The 26,130-nt window shown below is 43.3% G+C and overlaps 1 protein-coding gene across 2 annotated transcripts in view; it reads right to left on the bottom strand.

Moving 5' to 3' along the window:
- LOC148026846 (coiled-coil protein) overlaps window positions 1-23,582 on the bottom strand; it is an 84,481-nt gene extending 60,899 nt beyond the window's left edge. Inside the window, exon 1 of one of the 2 annotated variants that reach the window (XM_087691386.1) lies at window positions 23,316-23,582. In XM_087691386.1, coding sequence (XP_087547512.1) covers window positions 23,316-23,499 — 184 coding nt within the window. In that variant the 5' untranslated portion in view covers window positions 23,500-23,582. The remainder of the gene's footprint in view (window positions 1-23,315) is intronic. The other variant, XM_087691385.1, reaches the window with a different exon arrangement.
- Window positions 23,583-26,130: the final 2,548 nt, after the last annotated feature.

The following is a 26,130-nucleotide window of genomic DNA, read 5'->3' on the forward strand; positions in this document are numbered from 1 at the left end:
AATCTGTAGCCATTGGAGGACCTTTTAAGGCAACCAAGGGCAGGAGAAGATCAATCAACAGCAAGCGACAACATCTACAAGCTGTTGAGACATGGCAACAATAGTAAATAACTGATTTTCTTCAGTTCTTCGCGAAGAAAGTTTCAATTTTCTCTCTCCTCAGCATTCTCTCTCATCTCCCAGCCTTTCTACAAATCTACAGCCTGGCTCCGAAGATTATAGCATTGAGATTACCAGAGACTGAGAAATTTCTAATATCTCTACTGTAAACCCTAATCTGCAACATGGAAATTAGGATTTAGCAACAACCTCAAGAAGCGTGCCAAAAATTAGAAGCTTCAAGACTTGGATTCAACAGGGCTGAAGCTATTTTCAATAAAATTCAAGTGGAGAGAAGCAAATCGATAAATTTGGGGCATTTTCCATCTCTATCAAAGCAGGTAAAGGCCAATTGACTACTCGAATCAAGGGGCAAATCAAATTGAAGACTTACCAAAAGGGGCACCAATTTTCAAAACAACAGTGTGTCCATTACGGAAACGGGGGGAACGGCACATGCCTTAAGTACCAAATATACCCTGCACGACCAAGTTGCCCCAAAGAATGTCCCTCTAATTGCCCCAATACCCCTCAATGCTCAAAATTGACCCTAATATCCCAAAATTGACTCGATTATCCCTATAGCTCCAAATTGCTCTGAATTGCCCTAATTATTCTAGTTTCCCTTAAATTAGACAAATATAAATGAATGATTACCTTGGAATTGAGAATAGGCTGAAATTTGATTGTGATTTGCAAGAGTTCATAATGCATCAAATTTTAACTTTGCATGGACTCCTAATTGGCTTGTGGGTTGTCTTGACACTTTGAATATTCAATGAGAGAGAGAGAGAGATTAGTATGTGCACATTAGGCGATGGAGATGGGTGAACATGCAGTAGAAGGAGTGTGATACAAGCAAAAACAAAAAACGTAAAAAACTGTAAATTTTTTGTCAACAAGCTTGGAACGGTCGTTCCAAACAGGGAACGACAAGGGGAATGGCAAGGAACACTAGGGAACGGCCTTGGAAATGGCAGGGAACATTCCCTGGCCATTTCACCTCCTCCAAGGGTCTAGAACGCGTTAGGCCGTTCCTACAGGCCGGAACGACCATTCCCTGTTTTTATGCTAGTTTCACTGATCAGGTGTTGTGTGAGAGTGCGCAATGGAAAGAAAAAAGTGAACACAGAGAGGAGACTGAGAGAACGCAAGAGAGAGAAGGAGCAATGTGATTGCAATGGCTGAAGGCACAAGGTTGCAACAGTCAACCCCAACAACCAACTCTGTGTCAGTGTGGGTGCCTATACATAGGCAAAAAGTGGCAAAACCCTAAACCTAAAAATGGCCAAAAGTACCCAAAAAGAAATGCACTAATATGCATCTAAAGTGTGTAAAACACATAAAATGATAGACAAATACAATATCAGAGCTCCTAATATATTGTCTAACTTAGACTCAGAGGCTCACAAGTAGAAGATGACCACACATGACTGCTAACATCCCCTCTCAGATCCTGGATGTGACAAAAGGCCAAGGAGATGTAGATCCAAGGGTGGCAAGAAGGCCAATGTTGATTAAGTCTGTCAATGAAGAAAGCCAACCAAGGAGTAAGACCCCCTCTCCATAGAAAAATCCAATCAAACAAGAAGGCCATCAAAGGGCAAAGGAAACAGAGAGGCCTTGAACAAATCACTCCAAAAAACTCCACTTGAGGATGGGTGAGTCAAGCCTCTAACCCAACTATGAGACAACAGCAAGGAACTATCGAAGGTGCCATAAGCTGCATAGAAACAAGGACCAAGGGCCAAGTGATAGGAAATGGTGGCTCAATGATGAAGAAAAGGGGTAGCTGCATAAAGAAAAGGCCCAAAGTAGAGTGGAGACCCTGAAGAAACTCCTCACAATCTTGGAAAGTCCCCCTGAAAAATAGAAAGGACCAAAAAATCCACAACCACATCACCCAATATTATTCCCCTCTGAAAGGGATGTGAGATAGGAGGGAATCACCAAAGGAGATGGTGGGGGATGGAATAGAATCTGTGGGATAAATGGTGCACAATTGGGAATGGGTGCAGCAATAGAAAGCTGCCTTGGAGGGCCCTACCCAATGGAAAGGGAATGGAGCATAGATTGCCCCCTCTCCTACCAACCTATCACAAAAGTAGCTCATATAGAATAATCCTCAATAAACATAGTCAGCTCAATGAAGACAACACGAGTCCCAAGACTAGGAATGCAAAAAACTAAGAGGAGTCGAAAGCCCAAGTCCAGAACATGTGGGGCGTAAAAAATAGAGCTCGATGGATGGTCAGATAATAGAGGCAAGGTGCCAATACTACTAGGCACCGAAGAGATATCATCAATAGTGATGATTCCCTCTAAGGCACAGAGATTGTGCAACAAATCACCTCGGGGAGTCGTATGACTCCATGCACCACTATCAATGAGCCAAGGCTGCTCAAAAGACAAGACAATTGAAGAAGGCTCTTCCACTTGATAATTGTGTAGAAACACTGACTCAATGGTAATAGTGGGTAACAAAGGAGAGAGACAAAGGCTCTGACGTAGATCTACCTTTCGCTACCGGACAAAGATGAGGGTATATCCCCCAACACTTCTCCTCGGGATACAAGGTCTTCCCATAATGAAGTGGACACGTGGGATATTCTCTACACTTCCCCACAAAAGATGTATCAGAGTTGGAATATGACTCCAACTTCTTCCTCTCCACTTTATTTTGCTTGGCTTATCCTATACTTGGAGATAAAGTTGCATAAGCATGGTCATGTGCACCCCAGAAGAATCTGTCTCATTATGACAAGCATCCTGCTCAAGAACCAATGGGACTAGCTCCTTCCAAGTGTCTCCCAGCTACGAGAGGTGAGAAGACTAGTATAGAACACATCATATGTCGGTGATGGAAGATGTGAGAGAAGTGTCACAGCTAGGTCCTTTAAATAAATGTCTATACCAAGGAATGAAAGCTCATCCCGAAGCCCCTCCATTCTGTGGATGTGATCCCTCATCGTAGGGGAATCTGCAATAGAAAGTTGTCGTAGCTTCAACTCAAGAGATAAGCGATGCCTAAATGTTTTGATCTGAAAGAGAGATGCCAATCTCCTCCAAATCTCCATGGCGATGCGGATGTGTCTAACATGCATGAACACAAAATCTATACAACTCAAAAGGAGAAAAAGTAGGCTCTAACATTCAGCCAATCCCATAAAGCTGTCAAATCCAGGGTCACACCATCCTGAGGACCCACGATAGGTTGGAATATAGAGACAGTAACAAAATCCCAAAGGTCACAATTATTGAGGATACACTCCATGAAGCACAACCATAGAGGGGTAATTCATCCCATCTAGCTTATCGGATGCGGATAGAGAGGGTAGGACATGCACCTACTCAGGAGATGCCATCAATGCCAATCGGGGACTAGATGCCGCAGAAAAGAGAGAGAATGTTGATCGGTCTGAATTGTCCCAAACCACACAATCCTCCATAGCATACACGTCAGCTATAGATGTCCTTCAATAAGTACTTGCAAGAAAACAAAAATGTTGCCACGGGGATGTCCTCCACCTGTACAGGGTTCGTCGATCTACATGTCAACTAAAGTTGTATCCGTAGTAGTGTAGACGGGGAGTATCCGAGGTGAGAGAGACGACTTGATGCCAACAAGAGAGGGGGAGATCTGCAAAACGTAAATATGGCTGCAATAAATGTAGTCAAACATGTCAAAAAACCTATCGCCCAGCTAGAAAAGGGGCTGCTTGGCAAAGAAAGCAATTGTCCCAGTAAAAATACAGTAGAAAAGAAGTCTATCCACCTGAAAAACAAACTACCCGGCGCAGAACAGTGCCCCAACATCCAAGAGCTACTGCCCAACAAAAAGGAGGCTGCCTGGCAGCAAAACACAAATTCAAGACCGGGGGGTGGGCGGCTCGCCTGCAAAAAACGCAGGCAATGCAGGGCCTATTCCTACAACAAGTGTGCCGAGGGCTGCTTGTATAAAAACACAAGTGATATAGGGGCCTATTCCAGCAAATCTAACAATGCAGCAATCAAGGGATTTGCCTTTAGAAACACAAGCCTGAATGGGTAGAAAACAGGTCACCCAACTTGGTAGAAGTCCCCTCATCCTCCCAAAAGTTGCTTGAGGCCAAATGAAAATCTACCCTAGTAAAGACAGCAATAAAGGGCTGGAAACACACCATCCTACTCTATTTGACTCCAAATGCAAGGTCTGCAACACATGTAGAAGGCACCCAGCATGTTTCATCGCAAACAGCACACTCCTCTTCAAGATCTCCGGCTCCCATACATGGCTCTACTGCCATGTGAGAGTGCGCAATGGAAAGAGAAAAGTGAACACAAAGAGAACGAGACAAAGAGAGAATGCAAGAGAGAGTGAACAATGTGACTGCAATGGTTGAAGGTACAAGGTTGCAACAATCAGCCCCAACATGCAACTCTATGCGTCAGTGTGGGCATTGAACAGTAGCAAGGGGATGAGAGAAAGAGGAGGGTTGGCTAATCACGAAGGATCAATGATGAATAATGAAAGTGGAAAGACAAGCTGCCTACATATAGGCAAAAAGTGGCAAAACCCTAAACAGGGTCAAAAACCCAAAAATGGCCCAAAGTGCCCAAAAAGAAATGCACTAATGTGACCTCCATCTAAAGTGTCTAAACACATAAGATGACTGACAAATATAATCTCAAAGCTCCTAATGTCCTTGTCTGACTACATTGAGGATCACAAGCAAAAGATGACCATACAAGACACACATGATTGCTAATAGTATGATGACTTAGTAGATGGAGACCTCCAACAACAGGGCAAGCTGGAAACAAGCCTCCAAACAGCAAGCGATGGCTAGAAACAGACCAATGGCTAGAAACAGGCCACCTAGGGCTGGATAGTGATGGGTTGCAGTTGGTGATGGCTGGACGGTAGATGGTAGGTGGCTGATGGCTGAAATCTACACAATAGAGTGAGAAGCCTGCACAAAAGGATGAAAACTGAATGGAGACAGCCTGCCTATTCATAGATGTGGATGGACCCTCCCAAATCAGGGTTTCATTGAAACTCTCGAACCATGCACCATTTTTGCATTTCTCATTAAATAAGCATGTTCTGAGGTTGTTTAAGAGGCTAATTGGCACGTAATGCATTTTTTAGCTCAATACTACGACCAAGAACACTTTTAGTGAGAAGACTCATTTCAAGAGGTCAAACTTCATGACTTGGTTGGAACCTCATGCAACAAGTGTTCAAGTCTCAAGATCTTTGGGACCTCATAGTTGATCTAGAGGCTATATAGACCCGAGATTGGCCCACTCTCACCATATTCATCAAATAAAGGCTTGCAATGCTAAAGCGAATGTCAAGCTGATGCAAGGGTTACAATCCAAGTCTCATGCTATCAAGACATTTACTATGTCTAGCCTTTAAAACCATCGGGATCCTAGCAAGGAGAGTTTACGGAACAAAAACAAGAAATACTATAGAAGATGATGACAAAATCCAATAGATTCACTAGAAATAGAATAAACCCAACTATAAATTATACTTTTCGAAAGTAGAAGTGTATGGATAAGACTAAAAGACAATGAACATGAAAGAAGAGGGAGAGAAAACAAATGGTAGAATGCAAAAATCTGCAGTAAATGAATGCTGAAATGAAGAAGGCATATGTACAAACGGGCTGTCAAAGTATATCTCCTTGAGTCGATCTCTCTCTCCACTTGAAACAAACAAGCGGAATGACCAACAGCAGGCAGCCTATAAATAGGCCTCAAAAAATACAATATAATAATCAGATCAACCAGTTTTAAACTGGTCGACTGTACCAAAATTGCAATCGCTGAATTAAAAAATGATTAAATTTTCTGCACAGCACAGCAGCTGCCATGTGGCACTCGATGCAACATATTGTACCTAGTCAACTGCCCAATAAAGCTGGAAAACACCTATAGACTGCATAGAACTGTCTGACCTAATAAAAAGAAATGCATAACTGTGCCGGAGAGAACTAATTGGACAGTAGTCCGACAATACATGTCCAAGGGATGAATAAATCTCTAATAACCCCTCTCAGATCTGAGATAGGGCATAAGACTCCGGGATCTGGAGTGCTGTCAAAGAGCAATCTGAGGAAGAGCCTTCATAAGCAAATTTGCCACGTTGTCCTATGTCTTACAATAGCCCACATCAATGGTCTCATGCAAGATCTTCTCCCAAATGAAGTGGTATTGTATCTCAATGTGCTTCAATCTAGCATGGAATACAAGATTCCATGCCAAAGCAATGCAACTCTCATTGTCGCAATTTAGTGTAGAAGGACATGTCTAAGGACAACTCTTCTAACAATCGCTAAAGCCACACTATCTCATGTGGTAGAAGACGCCACTCGGTGCTCCACCTCTGTAGATGATAGAGGCAACATTGAACTACTTGTTACTCCAAGAGATAGCACCTAAACCCAAAGTGAAGCAATATCTTGTGGTTGACCTATCGTGGTCAACATCTCCAATCCAATCTAAATCCCTCCAACCCAGTAGAACCAAGGCTGAATCTCCTATACCTGCTGGATTATAAATACCTACGGCAAAAGTCTCCCTCAAGAACTATAAAATCCTCGTAGCATCCTTCCAATGAACTAGCTTAGGTTCAATCATGAACTTGCAACCAAACATATAAGAAAACACAAATCAATCTGAGTATTAAGGAACCATATCAATGACCTGATCAACTATCGATAGAGCGGATAGCATCCACCACTGGTGAATTTGAATAGGCTGTAGCCTTCTAGTTCAGATCCATAGGAGTAGAAATAGCCTTGCCCCCCTCCATCTCAAACGTAGTCAAAAGCTCCTAGATGTACTATTGTTGGGAGATGAAAATCCCTCTCAGAGTCTACCAAATCCCATATGTCTTCTCAAACGTCTTGTGTAGTGCCTCCTTTGTTTGCTTGACCTTTTGTGCATGGTCACCTATCAAGATGAGATCATCCGCATACAACACAAACAACGCATGCCCTCCAATTGAGGTGTGGACATACAACTAGGGATCAGAAGAGGAACGTCAATACCCTAACTTCGCTTGGAAAAACAAGTCTTATCTTTTCGTTCCAAGCATACGGAGCCTATTTGAGGATGTAAAGGGCCTTCTTCAACCTATATACCTTGCAATTGGACGAGGAAAAGCCAAGAAGCTATTGAACATAGATCTCCTCCTTCAAATCTCCATTAAGGAGGGCAAACTTTGCATCGAGCTGATAAACCAACCATCTTCTATGGTTGGCTAAGGCAAGAATGGCCCTAATGGTAGCCATCTCAGCTGTATGTGTAAAGGTATCATGGAAATCCACCAGTAGCCACTGTGCAAAGCCCTTTGCAACAAGTTGCGTCTTGTGCCTATCCAAAATCCCATCGCTATGGTACTTGGTCCTAAAGACCCATTTGACTCCAACCACCTTCTAATGAGCGGGCCAAGGCACGAGATCCCAAGTGCCATTCCACTCAATTGCATCCAACTCCTACTACATAAATTTATTCCCATGCTATGACTACAAAGCCTCCAACAAAGGTGGGCTCTCTATCCCACATGGCATGAGACAAACAAAGTTTGTACAAACAAGCTTGATGGAGTGTGCATGGTTCTTCCAAGATGGCTGTGGGCCATCCTGCAGCTACCACTCCTCAACTCCCTCAATCCCTAAATCATGGAGTGTATCACATGCCCAACAAGGAGGAGGCCAATACTCCCCTCGCCACTCTACCTTTGCCGAAGTCTCCGATATGTCCAACGGTGCCAACGAAATGGGTGAAGCAATCTCCTCCTCCATTGAGGGTGGAGTCTCAATGGACAGAGGCTCCAAAGGCACTAGAATAGGCACCCAACTGTCACGTGAATCTCCAAGGAGGAGATGCTCAACACTCGCTTTACAGCTAGAAACTCCATGAATTAAACATCGCGACTCATGTATAGCTCCCGTAAAATGGAGATCATAAATCTTGTATCCCTAGGACTATAAGCTATAACCCACGAACACCGGTATTTTGGAACCCGGCTCAAACTTACCCCTCTTTTTCTTCAAGATATGAACATAAGCATCACACCCAAACACTCTAAAAGAAGAGACATCTGGCTTTTGACCAAAGTAAGCCTCAAAAGATATCATACCAACCATGACCAATGTAGGGGATCGATTAAGGATATAGACAACGGTGGCCATTGCTTCGATCTGTAAACACAAAGGTATCTACCGATGCTCCATCATGGTGCACGCCATCTCGATCACACTGCGATTCTTCCGCTTCAATATGCTATTCTCTAGAGATGTACTCGTGTTCGCAAACTCCTCGCATATACCACGATCTGCACAAAAATGGGCAAGCTCATGGAAGTTAATTCCCCTCCCTTGTCCGAACACAAGGTCTTGAGTTTCCTACCATACCTATTCTCCTTGAAAATCAACCAATCCTTAAAGTGTGAGAATGCATCTGGCTTCAACTCCAAGAAATATGCCAAGTCATCCTGCTAAAATCATCAACAATTAGCATAAAGAATAAACTCCCCTTAAGGGACTCCATCCTCATCGGTCCACATAAGTCCATCGAAAAACAAGCTCCAAAGGCTCCTTAGCCCTACGTGAAGCCTTGTTGGAAATAGCATCTCTATGCCGCTTGCTAGGAATGCAAGATACACATGGTGGGTGGCTTACCCCAATCTCTGGCAATCCACACACCAACTAACCACAAGCTACCTTCCAAAGGTACTCATAGTTGAGATGGCCAAATCGAGCATACCATAGCTCAGTCTAAAGTTTCAGAAGAAAAAAGAAGAGACGAAAAGACTAATGAAGTCCATATCTTATAGATTCCATTATCCTCTTGACCTGCACAAAGAACCTATTGAGAAGCTTCATCAAGAACTTAAGAGTCCTTGCTAAACTCCATTGTAAGGCCAAGAGCACAAATCTTGCTCACTGAAAGAAGATGATATGTAGAGAACCTTTGATGTGTGGGCCCCACCTTGTGCATTCGGAATCCATTGCAAATCACCTTCGCCTTTGATCGAGACTAAAGAGCTTTCACCTATGAGAATTTGTCCATACATTAGACACATACATGCAATACCATCTGAAGAAGCCGTGGCAGAAAGCATCGCTATCCACAATTCACTCACAAGACTGTGGGGCCATGTGGGAAACATCTTCAATCACCTCCAAGTGGAGGAAAGCGATCGATAAAGGAGCAACCACTGCTCTTGAGTCCTTTGTAGTCTACCCCTTCTTGGTGTCCTTCTCAAGACAATCCTTCTAATGACCTTTCTTGTCACACATAGACTCCTTGGCTTTATCTTAGACTTCTCGTCCTTCTTCTTCTTCTTCTTCTTCTTCTTCTTCTTCTTCTTCTTTTGTTGAGAAGATTGACCTATCAACACCTCCAACTTGGAAACATTCTAACCTTTGAGTTGTTTCTCTTGGTCCAAGACGATCAGAACCAACTCCCATTTAAGGGTATCAGTCCACCTTGAAGCAATCAATACAAAATAGAATGTACTAAATCGGGGCGGTAAATGTAAAACAAGAGCTATCACCATGTCCTTTGAGGTAATCACCTTCCTTGTGTTGTGAACCTGCATCTGTAATTACCAAATCTTATTGGCATGCTCCCACATAGAAGAAGACTTATTGGGACTTAAAGTCCACATTTGAACCTCCAACGGCACATGTTTCATAACAGTCAACTGACTGTACATTTGATCCAACTCCCCATATCTCCCAAGCCACGATTGAGTGTTGGATGTGAGCAATAACAACCCCAGTGCAGGAAAGAGTAAGCTTTGTAATCTATAGAAAGCTTGAAGGCATCACGAGCTATAGGATGGTCCATAGCCTCAATCACAAGCTTTGCCAAATCATAGGACACTAGGATGGAAAGCATCATTACCCGCCAAAAGTGGTAACTCTCCCTATCGATCTTCTGATCTAAAGAAAGAGCTAGTAACAAGGGAATCTTGCAGTCCATAATAGTGTGAAACTCCACGTCGATCTCAAAAGACATTGTCAGCTTAATAACCTGCACAAAAACAAAGAGCAGCCCCCTCTAACTCCACACATTGTGCCTATCGGGCTTCCTCCGCTCATCCCAAACATGTTTTAATTGCCAAAGGAATGAAAGCTCAAAATCTGCTCCAAAAGGTTGAAAATGCAGCCTTTTCTCCTACACAAACAACAAAAATCTGCAAAAAAACAGCAACTTCGCTCCTTTCCATGCTTCATCTGTTCACCTCAGCCTTCGAATGCTGAAAACACAAACTTTTGTCACAAAGAAATCTCCCATTCAAGTCTACCCATGATCAATCAGCCCTTCTATGCTACTCTAATACCATGTCAGAGTGCAACGAATGCAAAAGCATATAGACAAGACTAAAAGACAATGAACATGAGAGAAGAGGGAGAGAAAAAAATAGACACTAGAACGCAAAAATCTACAATAAACAAATGCGTTCCCGTGCTTCATCTGTTCGCCCTGGCCTTCGAATGCTGAAAACACAAACTTTTGTCACGAAGAAATCTCCCATTCAAGTCTACCCATGATCAATCAGCCCTTCTATGCTACTCTAATACCATGTCAAAGTGCAATAAATGCAAAAACATATAGACAAGACTAAAAGACAATGAACACAAGAGAAGAGGGAGAGAGACAATAGACAATGGAACGCAAAAATCTGCAGTAAATAAATGCAGAAATGAATAAGGCAAATGTACAGACAAGATGCTGAAGTATCTCTTCGAGGCAATCTCTCTCTCCACTTGAAACAAACAAGTGGAATGGCCAACAGCAAGCAACCTATAAATAGGCCTCAAAAAATACAATATAATAATCAGGTCAGCCAGTTTTAAACTAGCCAACTGCACCAAAAGTGTAATTGCCGAATTAAAAAATGAAAAAAAAAACATGCACATCACAACAACTACCACATGGCACTCTTCACAACATCCTCTCCCTACTCAACTACCCAATAAAGCTGGAGAACTCCTTTAGACTACATAGAGCTGTCCCACTTGATAAAAAGTAATGTGTAACTATGCCCAAGGAAACCAATTGTACAACAGTAGCCTAACGATGCCTATCTAGGGGATGAATAAATCTCTAACACATACATCAAAATACCCTATATAAGAGCAATGTCAGCCCTTTAAAACATCACAAATCCTTTCCTTAATCTATAGGACAACATAAATACAAGAAGACCATGTAACTGTCACAAATTCTCTAAGATAACAGTCCTATCATAAGCTTGGCTGCAACTTGTTTCCACCATAACTTTCACATACAAACTCTGAATAGGGTCATCCAAGTACTCAAATTGAAGCGAACAAACCTGATTGACAAGCCAACATGGGCAAATTTGCAAAAATCCTCTCAAAAATGGTTGAAAATGCTCCTTTTTGAAAAATGCTTAGCTTTTTTACATTTTTAGTTGGACAACTTGTAGCACTCAACATAAGTCCTTGCATATGTTTAGATCCACCCAAAGTTCTCGTTAAATTATGTGAAACTTATAATGTAAACTTAGACTATTTTGCTAGACTAATTTTGATCCTAGAAAAACCTCTTAGGATCATGAGTAAGTATCCCATAAGCGTATATTTAAAATACTTGTATAGATGTCTTTGTTAGCGAATCATTCCCTGGCCACGTCAGCAGTACGGACAGCGCAGAGGATGGCGCAGGATGCCACGTCAGCAAGTCGGACAGGTGCCACATGGCACAGCTGCAGTCGGTCAGTTTTTTGGGCAGTCGGCTGCATTAATTGCAGCCAACCTGTTTTCTGCCCATTTTTCGTGATTATTTTCTGCTATTTATAGCAAACTGGTCCAGCACTTGATCACATTCTGATCTTGAGATCTGACAAAGACAGATTGCAAAGACGGACAGCACCCAGGCTGACAGAGATTGAGGTCCTCAAGGCGGAGACGCATGCAGATATTTTCTCTGCACCCGTGTATATTTCTGCATTCCTATACAGCATACTACATTGCAGATTTTCTGCTACACAATCTCCTTTTCTCTCTCTCTCCTCTTTGTGTTCACCCTCTCTCAATCTTTGTCCTACGCTTCCACATCGCTGCACTCTGACATGGTATTAGAGCGGTAAAGACGGACTGACTGAGTGTTGAACCTACCTGAAGAGGAGAAAGGAGTCCAGTTGGTGAATTTGCTGCATGTTGTTGCTGTTTGAAGGGGAAGAAGGCTGTGTTTTAGGCCTTCCATTGCAGATTTTTCCTTTTCATTGCCTCCGACGACTGAAGAAGGTTCGGAAAGCAAAGGAAAGAGCCCTAGCAGGCTGTGTCTTCACAGTTAGAGGGGGCTGCTTTTGTGTTTGTGCAAGCATTGCAGGTGAACATGTCTACACAGACTGATTTGGAGTTCCAGGCGATCATAGACAAGAAGGTGCCTATCCTAACGGCTCTTCCATCATATCAGAAGCTTGATGGTGACAATTATAGCATCTGGCGGGTGATGATGTTGGCCATTCTGGAGTCTTATGATTTGGCGGAGCTTGTGATGGAGAAGATTAACAAGCCTTCGGTAAGAGATGAGTCCAAACTCTCCTTCAATGCTCGTGCAGAGTTGACCAAGGCCCAATCTCATTGGGACAAACTGAATGCCAGGATTCGTTCTTTTCTTTTTCTGTCTTGTACTACAGCCATGATCGCTCACATCAAGCACTTGACAGTGGCTCGAGAGATATGGCTGGAGCTCGACCAAATGTTTAACCGGATGACCCTAATGAAGAGAGTTTCTTTGGAGGTGCAAATACGGACCTTGTCCGTGAATAAGTCTTCTTCGCTTCGGAAAAACATCAACAAGCTTCAGCAGCTTCAGATGCACGTTAAAAATGCAAGGAAGCCTAATTCCTCCGAAGACATAGCGATGACTTTGTTGTCCCAGTTACCGCCACGATTCGATACCTTTTATTCCGCTCTTATTGCATCAGGGCGAGAGTCGACTCTTCGATGGGAAGAGTTGGTTCCTATGGTCTTGGACCAAGAGAAGCAGTTGAAGGGACAGAATGCTTCCAAATTGGAGGCTTTGGTTGGTCAAGCCTCTCAGAAGAAGGGAAAGGACCAAAAGAAGAAGAAGAAGAACAAGGAGAAGGAATCAACTTGCCATATTTGTGGTAAGACCAGTCATTGGAAGAAGGATTGCCCCGACAAAGATAAGAAGGATACCTCATCAGCTGCTTTTCTACACTTAGCGGTCATTGAGGACCCTACACCGAAGACTTCTGATGCTGCAATGACAGCTCCCTGTTAGCAGATTAGTTAGCTCATGGTTGAGTCTAGACTTGTGGTTCAGCAAGTTGGGCACAAAGACATTTTAGGCATTTTATTTGCCATTGTTTATTGTGGATTGGCATTATTTGCAGCCAATTGGCCAGCATTTAATGCTGGCCGACCTGTCATATTTTAGGCATTTATTTTGGCCTATTTATTGTCAGTCTCCCTCCTCCACATTCATTCATCATTGGATAGTTCTTGGAGAGAGGGAGCAGGTGCCAGTGCCTCCACAGATGGTGACTCACATTGTATCTGTACCGTCTCATGTCTTGGTATATGGATTCCATTTCCCGAGCATACATCTAAGTCCTCATCTGTATTGTGTTCTCTCTTTCTTTTCTTTTGTCTTGTGTTCTGCAGTTTATTTCAGCACATGTTTATACTTCCATTGCTGCACCACTTCTGACATGGTATTAGATTTCAGGATTTGTGTTTCTGTTGTGTTTTTTAGTTGATTTCAGGATTCTTTTCCCTCTTCCTGATCAAGCGGCTGCTGCTCCTACCAGGCACCCTATTTTGCCTGCGTTTTTTGCTAATATTAGTATCCATACAGCCTGCGCATCTGTTTCAGCTTGTGTTTTGATGTTTCAGCATCTCCTCCTGGTTGGGCACTTACATTATTAGGCCGTTTTTACTGTTTTTGACAGTTTTTGACTGATTTTTACACTTCTTACCACAGCTTTTGTCTTATTTTGATCAGATTTTGGGTTATACTGTATGTGAACTCTTGTTTTTTGCAATCTGTGCTCGTGGTTGGCTGTGTTCCCTCTCCAATTACCTTCTTTTCTCTACTTCTTTTCTAAATCCTCTACAGATGGCTGCTCCATGCACATCCAGTGATGATATGTTACACGGAGATTCTCGTGAGGCTCTTGTAGCTTCAGAGAGGGGTTCGGAGACAAAGAAGTCGAAGGCCCACTGTTACCATTGTGGCAAGAAAGGTCATTTAAGGAAGGACTTCAAAGAGTTAGCGGCTTCCAGGAAGAAAAAGGAGCAGAAGACAAAGCGAGATGCGAACTCCTCCGACGAGTCATCATCTGCCTCAGATTCCGATTCCGATCCTCCCGCCCAGGCGAAGTCCAAGGCGCGGAAGGGATCCTCTTCTTCGAACCATGGGAAGGAATCCGTGGCCTCTTCCTCAGCTGCTTTCTAGTGGTGGTGATGCGGTCATCCCTCACAACTCTCCAGTGCCAGAGAGGGAGTGTGAGAGGGTGGTGAGATGGGGCAGCCGTGCCTCATCTATATTTCTATACAGATACACGGGATCTAGAGAGGGACATCCCTGACACATCGACCGAAGTCTAGCAAGTACAAATCCTAGAGCTAGGATTGACATCCAGGTTCATGATGGGCTGGTTTCTTGACAAAGAGCGGGTGGCTTTTGTCTAGAGCTCATATGAGGGGACACTTTGGCGGTCTGGCCAAAGAGGGGGAGCCCATGGTCATTTATGCGTTGTGGCATTGGTGATAGGATGGTCACATATGCTACTTCAGCAGCATTGTTGACAGACATTGAGAGCTACTATGATCTTCTCTATCTTCAGGAGCTGATACGATCGACATCAACATCAGGTTCTCTTCGAGGCACCTTGGTGGTGGCTTGCGCACCCACTACTTAGGTATCCATGGTTCTACTATGATGGACATCGTTGTGTGTACTATGATGTGACCTTATCATTGTATATTGTATTGTATCAGATCACCTATGATCTGAGAGAGGGTATTAGCAGATTAGTTAGCTCATAGTTGAGTCTGGACTTGTGGTTCAGCAAACTGGGAACAGAGACATTTTAGGCATTTTATTTGCCATTGTTTATTGTGGATTGGCATTATTTGCAGCCAGTCGGCCAGCACTTAATGCCGGCCGACCTATCATATTTTAGGCATTTATTTTGGCCTATTTATTGTCAGCCTCCCTCCTCCACAATCATTCATCATTGGACAGTTCTTGGAGAGAGGAAGCAGGTGCCAGTGCCTCCACAGATGGTAACTCACATTGTATCTGTACTATCTCATGTCTTGATATATGGATTCCATTTCCCGAGCATACATCTAAGTTCTCATCTGTATTGTGTTCTCTCTTTCTTTTCTTTTTTCTTGTGTTCAGCAATTTATTTCAGCACATGTCTAAACTTCCATTGCTGCACCACTTCTGACACTCCCCAAGCTCGAGAGTGGATCGTGGACAGTGGTGCCTCACGGCACATGACTCCTCTCGTTGGTATTGCCCATTTGCAACCTTCGCGTGGGCTGATTCTCATTGGAGACAACTCTTCTGTGTCTATTGCTGCACGGGGTGAGATGCAATTGATTCCAAATGGACGTGGTGGTACCCACACTTCCAAGGTGTTGCATGTGCCAGGCTTGGGGTATTATTTACTTTCGGTCCATAAGATTTGTGCTCTTGGCCTCTCAGTGGAGTTTGACAAAGATACTCTTCGAGTCCTTGATCATGGATCGAGGCAGGTTCTCTCTGCATGGTCTGAGGAGAATGGCATCTACAAATTGAAGTCTTCTACAACACTTACCTCTCTTCTTCTCACCTCTCAAATACAATCCGAGCTATGGCATGCTCGGTTTGGCCACCTGAACTATGAGTACCTTCGAAAGGCGTCGCGAGGATCATTTGTCCAAGGTTTGCCAAACATAGTGGTAAGCCATCAGCCATGTGTCTCCTACATTCGGGGGAAACTGCATCGGGATGCGATTCCCAACAAAGCTTCGTGGCGGTCTACTTCAACTATGGAGCTTGTATCTACCGATCTTTGTGGCCCGATGAGGACCGAGTCCCTGAAGGGGAGCTTGTACTTCATGTTGATCATCGTAGATGACTACAGTAAGCTAACATGGGCCTATTTCTTGACATTGAAGTCAGAGGATTTCTCTCACTTCAAGGATTGGCTTCTCTTTGAGGAGAACCGATCTGGCCGGAGACTAAAGACCTTGCATTCAGACAAGGGCGATGAATTTATGTCTAATGAGTTCACTCATTTTTGTGGAGATAGAGGCATTCACCAGGAGTTTGCTAACACCAACACTCCTCAAGAGAATGGCATTTTGAAGCATAAAAACCAAAGTGTGATCGAGATGGTACGCACCATGATGGCGCACCGACAGACATCTCAGTTTCTGTGGGCCGAGGCAGTGGCTACCGCAATTCACATCTTCAATCGATCTCCCACTTCGGCCGTTGACAGGATGACTCCTTTTGAGGCTTACTTTGGGACTAAGCCTGATGTCTCGTATTTCAAGATCTTTGGATGTGACGCCTATGTGCACATCCCGAAGACGCAGCGTGACAAGTTTGAGGCAGCTTCCTGACAACAGGTTTTTGTTGGCTACAGCTCCCAGTCCCAAGGTTATTGTCTGTTTGATCCCGTCAAGCGGGATGTCTACATGAGTCGAGATATGCGGTTCGTGGAAGTTCTAGCCACAGAGGGGGGTGAGGAGTACCCTGCCCTTGGAGATCCAAGGAAGAGTTGGGCTCCCGAGACAATTCCTTTGGAGCCAAAGCCTCTTGATGGAGATTCTTCTTCTGATTCAGAGTCTTCCCTTCCACCGGCCACCCCAATGGAGCTTCCGCCAGTGGATGTACCCGAGTTTTCAGTAGATGGAGAGTGACAGGGAGAGGTCCAGCCTCCTCCTTGTTGGGCCCGTGACACACTCTGAGATTCAAGGATCGAGGGGGTCCCTGAGGAGTGGGAACCGCGGGATGGACTGCGGAGGTCACAGAGGAATCAGGCACATTCTTCGGAGCTTGTTTGCTCTAACTATTGTTTGATAACCCGTGTTATGCAGGATCAAGAGCCCGTTTCAGTGAAGGAGACTTTGCAATCTAACAATTGGCGGAAGGCTATGGAAGCCGAGTTGGAGGCTATTGAGAGGAATGGCACTTGGTCTCTTGTGCCTCGTCCCTCTCACAAGAAGGTGATTGGTGTCAAGTGGGTCTTCAAAACCAAGTACCTTAGCGATGGTTCTTTGGACAAGCACAAGGCTCGCCTTGTTGCTAAAGGTTTTGCTCAACGCCTAGGCATTGACTTCCATGATACTTTCGCCCCCATTGCTCGTATGGCAACTATTCGAGCTCTTCTTGCCTTGGCTGGTCATAGGCGATGTGTAACCGGCCTGTTCACTGGGAAGGGCGGTAGTGTATAACCAAAATATATAAATGCTTTCACCCAATTCACAGTCGCCCACTTTACCTGAACTTAAAGACAGAATCAAGAAGAAAAACAGGAAGCTAAAATGCTCCTGTTGCCACACAGACACCCTGTTGGCCCCTAAGTTAGGCGCCCCTTGCGGTATTTCTTTATTTTTAAAAAGAGAGAGTACAATGGGCTGTCTTTCACCTATTCTGGGTAAAATTTGGCAGCATAACAGTACAATTACTGACCCAAAACAAGAAGACCAGAAGGGGAAACTCTGCCCAAGTCTGAAACTTCTGGTTGGAGTGCAGAATTGACCATCTCAGCCTGCTGTATCTGTTCTGACACCTGTTTACAACTCATATTGTTCCCTGTACTCTTCAGCCCACTATAATTACTGGTTCAGAACTGTTCTGAAACCTGTTTTCAGTTCATACTGCTCCCTGCATTGTCCTACATCATCTGGGCCAAGTGACCCCTTGACTCTGACATCAATTGGGCTCTGAATTAACCTCTGAACAGTCCAAAAACAGTACTGATTCAGTGCTGTTTCAGACACTTACTTGGTGAGGTTACCACCCTCACCTATCCCTGCTGGGACAGCATACAACTGCTCTTGTTCCTGGAGAAAGGAGGCTCTTGCCTCATGCAAAAACAGCATATTCCACACAGCTGTACCTAAATCAGAAGAAAGGCCCTTGATTCTGCAGCATAACCGTACTGTCAGGGAGAGAGAGAGAGAGTAGGAAACAAGCTCAGCCCTCTATGCATCAAAGACAAGGTAGACCAGCTCTCAAGAGCTCTCCATCAGCAACTGTCCTTCTCAAATGAGCCCTCCTAAGCCCAAAAACTGCACGCCAGCCCTCTTTAAAGAGGTAAGTGCACACATTTGTGCCAAGTGGTAGCACTGTAGGATATTTCCCGTTCTAACCTTCCAGCTTAAAATTCTCCATCCCCGGTTCAAAATTTGACTTTGGCACAGACCAGAGGATTAATCCTCGTACAAAAACGAAGATAATGACGCGAACAGATTCTGAGGTCCAAAAATAGTAACTCCCTAAATTTTAGGAGTTGCTTCCAATGCATCCCCACTAGTCTTCCGACCATCTTTGCAGACTATGGCTACATCCAAATCTGTAATGTAGCTCAACTGAAAGTGAATTTCCACTAATGACCCCACATGGACTAATCTCTTGCAGATTTGTCAATCTTCACTTTGAACTAGTCTCTTCCACGCTAGTTCTTCAACACACTTGTCCATATACACTTTCACAAGTCTCTTCCAGGCTTGTCAATCTACAATGCCTGTCACATACTGGACATGCAACTCAGGCATTTAGATTTCAAGAGGAATCCTTCCAAAAAGAAAAACCAAATAAAATATATAATGAAGAAATCAACAAAAAGGTAATAGTTGTCACAGTCTTGTGACACGATGGCCTGTCTATCAGTTGGATGTGAAGTCAGCCTTTCTCAATGGTGACTTGCAAGAGGAGATCTATGTAAAGCAGCCTCCCGGCTTGGATTCTCAGATGGGTAGTACAGGTTGAAGAAGGCCTTATATGGCCTCAAGCAGGCTCCGCGTGCATGGAACGAGAAGATTAACTTGTTTCTTCAGTCAAAGTTGGGATATCGGCGCTGATCTGCAGCTTTATGTGCTCACTTCCGAGACTGGTCATGTGTTGTTTGTGTTATATGTAGCTGATTTGATTCTGATAGGGGATCATGCACAGAAGGTCCACACGACCAAGACACCTTTGAATCAGACGTTTGAGATGACGGATTTGGGGCTTCTTCATTTCTTCTTGGGTCACGAGATTTATCAATCTCAGAGGGGGATTTTCATCTCTCACCAAAGATACATTCAGGAGCTCTTGGTGACTTGAGATGGAGACTTGTCGGTCCATTTCTACTCCTATGGATCCAAACTAGAAGGCCACTTCACACTCAGATTCTCCCGTGACGGATACTTCCCACTACCGTCAATTGATTGGATCCTTGATTTGGCTTCTCAGCACTCGTGTTGATCTTTGTTTTGCTGAGGGTCTTTTGGCGGGGTTCATGAGTGAATCCCCACAGGTGCATTGGCAGGCTGCCCTGAGGATTCTTTGGTATTTGAGGGGGACCTCTAATTTAGGGATTTCTTATCCAGCAGGTACAGATCCTTCAGATCTTGTTCTTGCACGTTGGAGCGACTCGAATTGGGCTGGCGATGTAGACCATCGACGGTCTACTACAGGCGATTGTTTTACTTTGGGTACAGGTGTTATCTCTTGGAGTAGCAAGAAGCAGCCCGCAGTAGCCCTTTCTTCTATACTGAGGTGGAGTACCAGGCCACGTCTTCCACCACATGTGAGGTTGTGTGGCTTTAGAGATTGTTAGAGGAGCTTGGCTGCCCCCAGACTCATCCTACTTTTCTACGGTGTAACAATGAGAGTTGCATTGCCTTGGTACAAAATCCTGTATTCCATGCCCAAACGAAGCACATTGAGATCTAGTATCACTTCATTCGGAAGAAGCTTCTGGATGGAACCATTGATGTGGCGTACTGCAAGACGAAGGATAGTCTTGCAGATTTGTTCACGAAGGCACTTCCCCAGGCTCCTCTTCGGCAACATTCCAGATCCCTCAGTCTTTTGCCCTGTCCAGGATCTGAGAGGGGGTGTTAGCGAGTCATTCCCTGGCCACGTCAGCAGTACGGACAGAGCGCAGGATGCCATTTCAACAGTCGGACAGGTGCCACGTGGCACAGCTGCAATCGGCCAGTTTTTTGGGTAGTCGGCCGCAATTAATGCAGCCGACATGTTTTCTGCCCATTTTTCGTGATTATTTTCTGCTATTTATAGCAAATTGGTCCAGCACTTGATCACATTTTGATCTTGAGATCTAACAAAGACAAACTGCAGAGACGGACAGCACCCAGGCTAACAGAGATCAAGGTCCTCAAGGTGGAGACACACACAGATATTTTCTCTGCACCCGTGTATATTTCTGCATTCCTATACGGCATACTACACTGCAGATTTTCTGCGTTACACTGTCTCCTTTTCTCTCTCTCTCTCTCTTCTCTCTGTGTTTACCCTCTCTCAATCTTTGTCCTACGCTTCTGCATCGCTGCACTCTGACAGTCTTTCCCTTGCTTTTCCTTAACTAAACCTGTAGCTATGCGACAACGCATAGCTTTAGCACTTTCCCCTAGCATTTGATAGTTTAAGTCATCCTTTTGGCTACTATGTGGTGAGAGTTTGAACACAACATGTGAATCTCGATCTCATGAGTTGCAAGAGTTATCCATTTCCAAAGGGGATGATTTGAAAGTCAACATGACCAAGTATAGATGCCTACTTGTCAAGTTTGCCACCACTTACTCATCGGAGTCAAATGAGGATCAAATCACATTGATCTTAAACAAGCTACCCTTGAAATACTACAACTTCATGGAACAAGTTCTCTCTTCACCCCAATTGCCAAGCTTGTACGAGTTTAAATGTCAACTCTCACATTACGCAATGCTACATGAACAAGTCCACAAAAAAACCTCCTTCACATTGTCTAGACTCTACTTCAAAGTGGACTTTGTATCCTCTTATTCCAGGGAAAAGTACAAAGATGGCAAGAACTCTCAAGATATTATAATAAATTCTAACCAAGGTAAACGCCCTTCTTTTGATGGAAACAACGAATCTAGAGCTATCTACCAACAATTCCCTAAAAAGAATAGATCTTGCACTCACTACCAACGCTCTTTAGTCTTATAGACAAAGAGTATCATAACAAGGCTCAAGGTTTTCCATCTAAATCATCACCACAACAAATCGCGACGACAACCATAAGTAGTCCTTCCATTGGGCATCTGAGAGAGGATCCTCCAACACTGGAAACTATTGCTCCTATTCCTCTTGGCATCCATCCATCTTAGTGGCACATTGCTAGACATGCAATATACGAACAACTCTCTTAGTCGACACCTTTCAAGACAACTATAGGTCTAGCTGATTTATCTTGTGCACTAGGCATATTAGATTTCACCCCACATACTCATCTAGCTACTCTTACGTGGGCTTCTAATGTGGCCACTATCTGATCCATTTCTCCGCTTGAAATGTGGCTACAAGCTTGGGTTAGCAATTTCTAGGTCCTTTAGGACAAGCTAAGATAGCCTAGTGACATTCACTTCTACTCTTTACTCATTAGACTATTAAGTCGAGCGAATAGGCTACTTGTCCTTTAGGCTATTTTAGACTTTTTTAATCTTTCACTATCCACGTTCATTTACTCATTTACTCGCTCATTTTTAAGCCTTCCATTGCATTTTACAATTGCATTAGCACTGCTTCTTTTTCCTTTGCTTAGCACCAAAGCATCTTCATATATGTAGCACAGGCCATGAGAGAGAGAGTACCTCTTGAGTGGAGGATAGATACAACCTGTTTTCAAACCTAGATTGGTCTATTGGCCAAATGGGACACCCTTCCTACTACCTAGGGCCATTGTAACTAGCAAAGACCGGATATTCGCTTTCATATTAGAGAAGGTTGGTCACCTTCAGCGAGTGGCCTTGGATTGGGTAGAGTTAGCAAGATGTTCTAGACAAAGGATCAAAGTAGTGGCACACTGTGCAAGGTTTGAGCAAAGTGATACATCCACTTGCTGGTTAGATGGATGGAGACACTAGGCTTATCAAAGAAGACCCTTTCAAGAATTACAATGGACCCATGGAGTGGATTTGAAGGGATCCATCCCGTAATAGGCCATACAATGTGGCCTTCTTTGGCTACACTACCAAGCTAGGGACAATGATAAAAATCGACAAGATTAGAGAACAGCCAACAAGCCCTTTCCATTAACATACACAAGCCATCTTAGATGATAGTTTCTTGTTAGACATTTGGAGGAGGCTAGATGATAGCTTTTGGCCTAGGAATATATGCATCTTTCTAAGGTTATTAGTTCACAAGAGCTTATGTAAATGGCTTGGATATTTTAAGATCCCAATGACATGTGCGAGATGTGATGAGCAAAGGAGACAGAAAGACATTATCTATGGGATTGTCCTATAGCCCATTAGATATGGAGAAGAGCCCTTAGGATGGTCTTTCACATCTCAACAAAGACCATGGTTGCAATTTGGGAAACCATACCTTGGGTCACAAACAAAGACCCATCATATGAATATAAGGATTTTTAGGGGACCCACTTCATTTCCATCATTGATCAGTATCTAAACATCCAAAGTACTTGCACACATAGTGGACCCAAGATTGCTAGGGTTATTGCTTGGTACATTTGGACTACAAGGTGTGGCCATGCTCCTAATCCCTAGGATCGAGTATGAACAAAAATGATCCATTCTCTCTTTCCACACAACCCCTCAAGTGGTTTGGCATTATAGCCCACCAAATTGGTTGCTCAATTTTGTACTTTGTATTTTCCCTCAAAGGGTTTTTCTCCGAGGTGTTATGAATGAAGTTTTCTTTTCTTTAAAAAAAGAAAGGCCCTTGCAAATGGTGCTCATCGTCCGCAAAGCTTCAGCAACAGATACAAGTTTCTATTAGGAGATACTACCCATATCGAGCGTTCTAATATATGATCAAGAAGTATTGAAACAAACACACACACACACACATACGCGTTTATGTAAGAAGGAGTTTGTTGTTTCCTCTTTATAAAAGTTCAAAAGCTCATAACAAAAGCATGTTTAAAAGGACATCAGTACAAAGAACAAGGACCACAGGGGAGTTTATGAAGGGAGTGATGATACCTGACGGAGTTGAGTCAAGAGCGGTGTTCCCTCCGCGTGCAACTTTAAGACTCATAATTCGGCGGACCTTGGAGGGAACAGCGGATGCGTCCCGCGCAGTGGGAGGAAGAGGGAGCACACGGTCTCCACCATGGCTGGCTAAGTAGTTGGCTTGTCTCCTCCGCCTTCCCTTCCCTTTGCCCATCCCTCTAGTTATCGCGCGCGAGAACAGCCATTCTGTCTGTTATGTGCAAATATACGTGGCTCGATTCGCGTTTTTCAGAATTTTTAAACGCTGATATGTAAATTGGAAAGCAAGTCCTGCCCAGTGCCTACGTAGGTCCATGTCTATGCAAAGCCTGGCCCACGCGTGTAGATTTTACATTGACAATAAATAAATAATTTCGCTGCAGAAGGTGTAAAGTCAGGTAAATAGATACTAGCTGGCGTGGTTGGTGCCCACTATTGCGCTTTACACGGTATGAATCGTTACGAAGCTCAAGCTCGTGATGTTAGCAAAAGCTTTATCTCTAAATAATTACTTTTCAAACATGTTTCTTATATGGAACACACACATTTGTACGACAATATTGACTTTGTTGTTAAGTAAGAACTATCGATAGCTACCAACATTAGCACTTGTTGTTAAAATAAGAGATTCATATAATGAGAAGCTCTTATTGATGTAGCATCATTCTATAAAAATCCTTACAAAGTTTAATAAACCATATTTTATATGCTAACAAAGAGAACCAATAACTTTAAACGAGTTTAGAATATAACTCCTAATAACCACTTAAGCTTCTTCTTCTTTAAGGTACGATTTCTTACTTAATATTTTCATGCAATCAGAAGTTAATTGGATAGTTCGAAAGTTAGTTAGTCAATTAATAAGTTAGTGAGGTTACTAACTAAAGACTAACTAAGATAAAAACTAACTAACATTAATAACTAAAGACAACACTTCGAATAGGGAGAGAAAGAATGGGTGATCTGAAAGCTTTCTAATCAAGTGTCTTGGAGTTTTACCTCCCTTTAAGAGCCAATGGAATCATCAGATTTATGAGTTAAGCATCAAATCATTGATTTTTTCAAGAGTCCCTCCACCAAGAATTCTTGTTCTTAGCCACATCCCCTCTTCTCTAATTCATTATAAATATGAGACATGGGGAGGCATAATGGAGCATAAGGAGACCTCGAGAGGCTGCGAGAGAGAAGTAGAGAGAATGATACCTCTCCAAGAGATTGTGGGAGAGAGCTTGAGAGAGAGAGAGAGAGAGAGAGAGAGAGAATAGATATCCCGAGAGGCTACAAGGGAGAGAGTTAGCTCAATTCCCTCTATCTCAATCCTCAACTTAGCCATTTTCTCTTACACTCTCCCATCTCGAATCTATTCTGCCTCCTTAATCTCTTGAGTCTACTTGCGGACCATGGCCTCCAAGCGAAGAATGCCCTGTGCGGATGGCAATCCTACAACCAGCAACAAAGCTTTGGACAAGGGCATCACTACCAATCCAACCTTGGTTCCTATCGTAAGTAATGTATTTCTAAATTGATAGATACTTGCTTTGATTCTCGCATGAGATACATTATGCTCCATACTATAATGTACGAGAATAGATCATGGGAAGGGATATGCCTCTTCTCACATATTCGAAAGATGGAGTTTGCAAAGTGCATGTATCAAGGGAAGTTAATTGCACTTAGTTGCGTATGGCTTATTCGTTGTTGATAGAGCAATCAGTCACGGGTTATGAATAGCATAATCGTAAAAAGAATTAACATTAGAAATTATGCATATAAGTATTAAGTAAATTTTGCATAGAATCGCTCTTTGATCCCAAGAGGGAGAGTGAATATGCGACGGAATTATTATCGCATCTATTCTTGTATTGTTTGGAAAAAATACAATTAGTTTTGTTGGTTGATTGAACAACATCCTAAATGCTTTTTACAATCAACTAATTGTTGCATTGTGATTTGGATAAATATTCCAAGTGTTTGTGTTTGATTGTAAAAGCATGGCAAAGGTCAGTAATAACAAGTAGCCATAGGAAATAAAGGAATGTTTCATTGGAAGATTATATTAGGATGATTGCCTTGATTATGTTTGATTCTTAATTGGATTAATTAATTAAGGATATTTTGTACGGGTGGATCATCTCCAGGATCGCATCATGGAGTATCCCGAGAGGGCACTGTTCGATTCATGGGCCGAAGGTCGAGTAGTGAAAAGACCAACCACGGAAGTTGTGTCTCACTCCTAGCTCACTTGGGGTCAATGGAGCTCTAGATACCCCTTACCTAGACCGAAACGGAATTATAGACTGCCGTGAACCCAACGTCTAGGGCGTTGGAAGATCCTATTCTAGACAAAGGATGGAAATTTTGGTGCCATGTGATTTGGACCGGGTACTTTTGTTGGACAAAAGGGATACATAACTTCTCTTGTATGGGCAGGAGACAAAGATTAACTTGAAGATAAGTTAAGGAACTTGTTTGTCAAAAGGTCTGCTTGCTCTGTTTTCGTGTCTGTACTGTAAATTACACGAACGAACCTTGTTTCCTAAAGGTTTAATTAAGGAAGCTGATGTTAAACGTCGCACATAAATGTGATAGGACCTAATTAGAAAACTAAAGCTATCAAGGAAAGCAGGTGGGTGGAATCCCTGACGGATCCGTCCTATGGCAAGGTGGTCTCGAAAAACCGAGAGGCTTCTCACAAGGTTTTACCGATGTTTGACCTTTAGGAATTTTTAAGTTAGAACCCCGATGCATGCCATTTTAGGGGACCGGAATGGGACTATGCTCTACGAGCAGAGAGGACGATCATTAC

This window comes from Lygodium microphyllum, chromosome 13, assembly GCF_053477565.2.
Source record: "Lygodium microphyllum isolate KBCC chromosome 13, Lygodium_microphyllum_v1.1.10, whole genome shotgun sequence".
Taxonomy (NCBI): domain Eukaryota; kingdom Viridiplantae; phylum Streptophyta; class Polypodiopsida; order Schizaeales; family Lygodiaceae; genus Lygodium; species Lygodium microphyllum.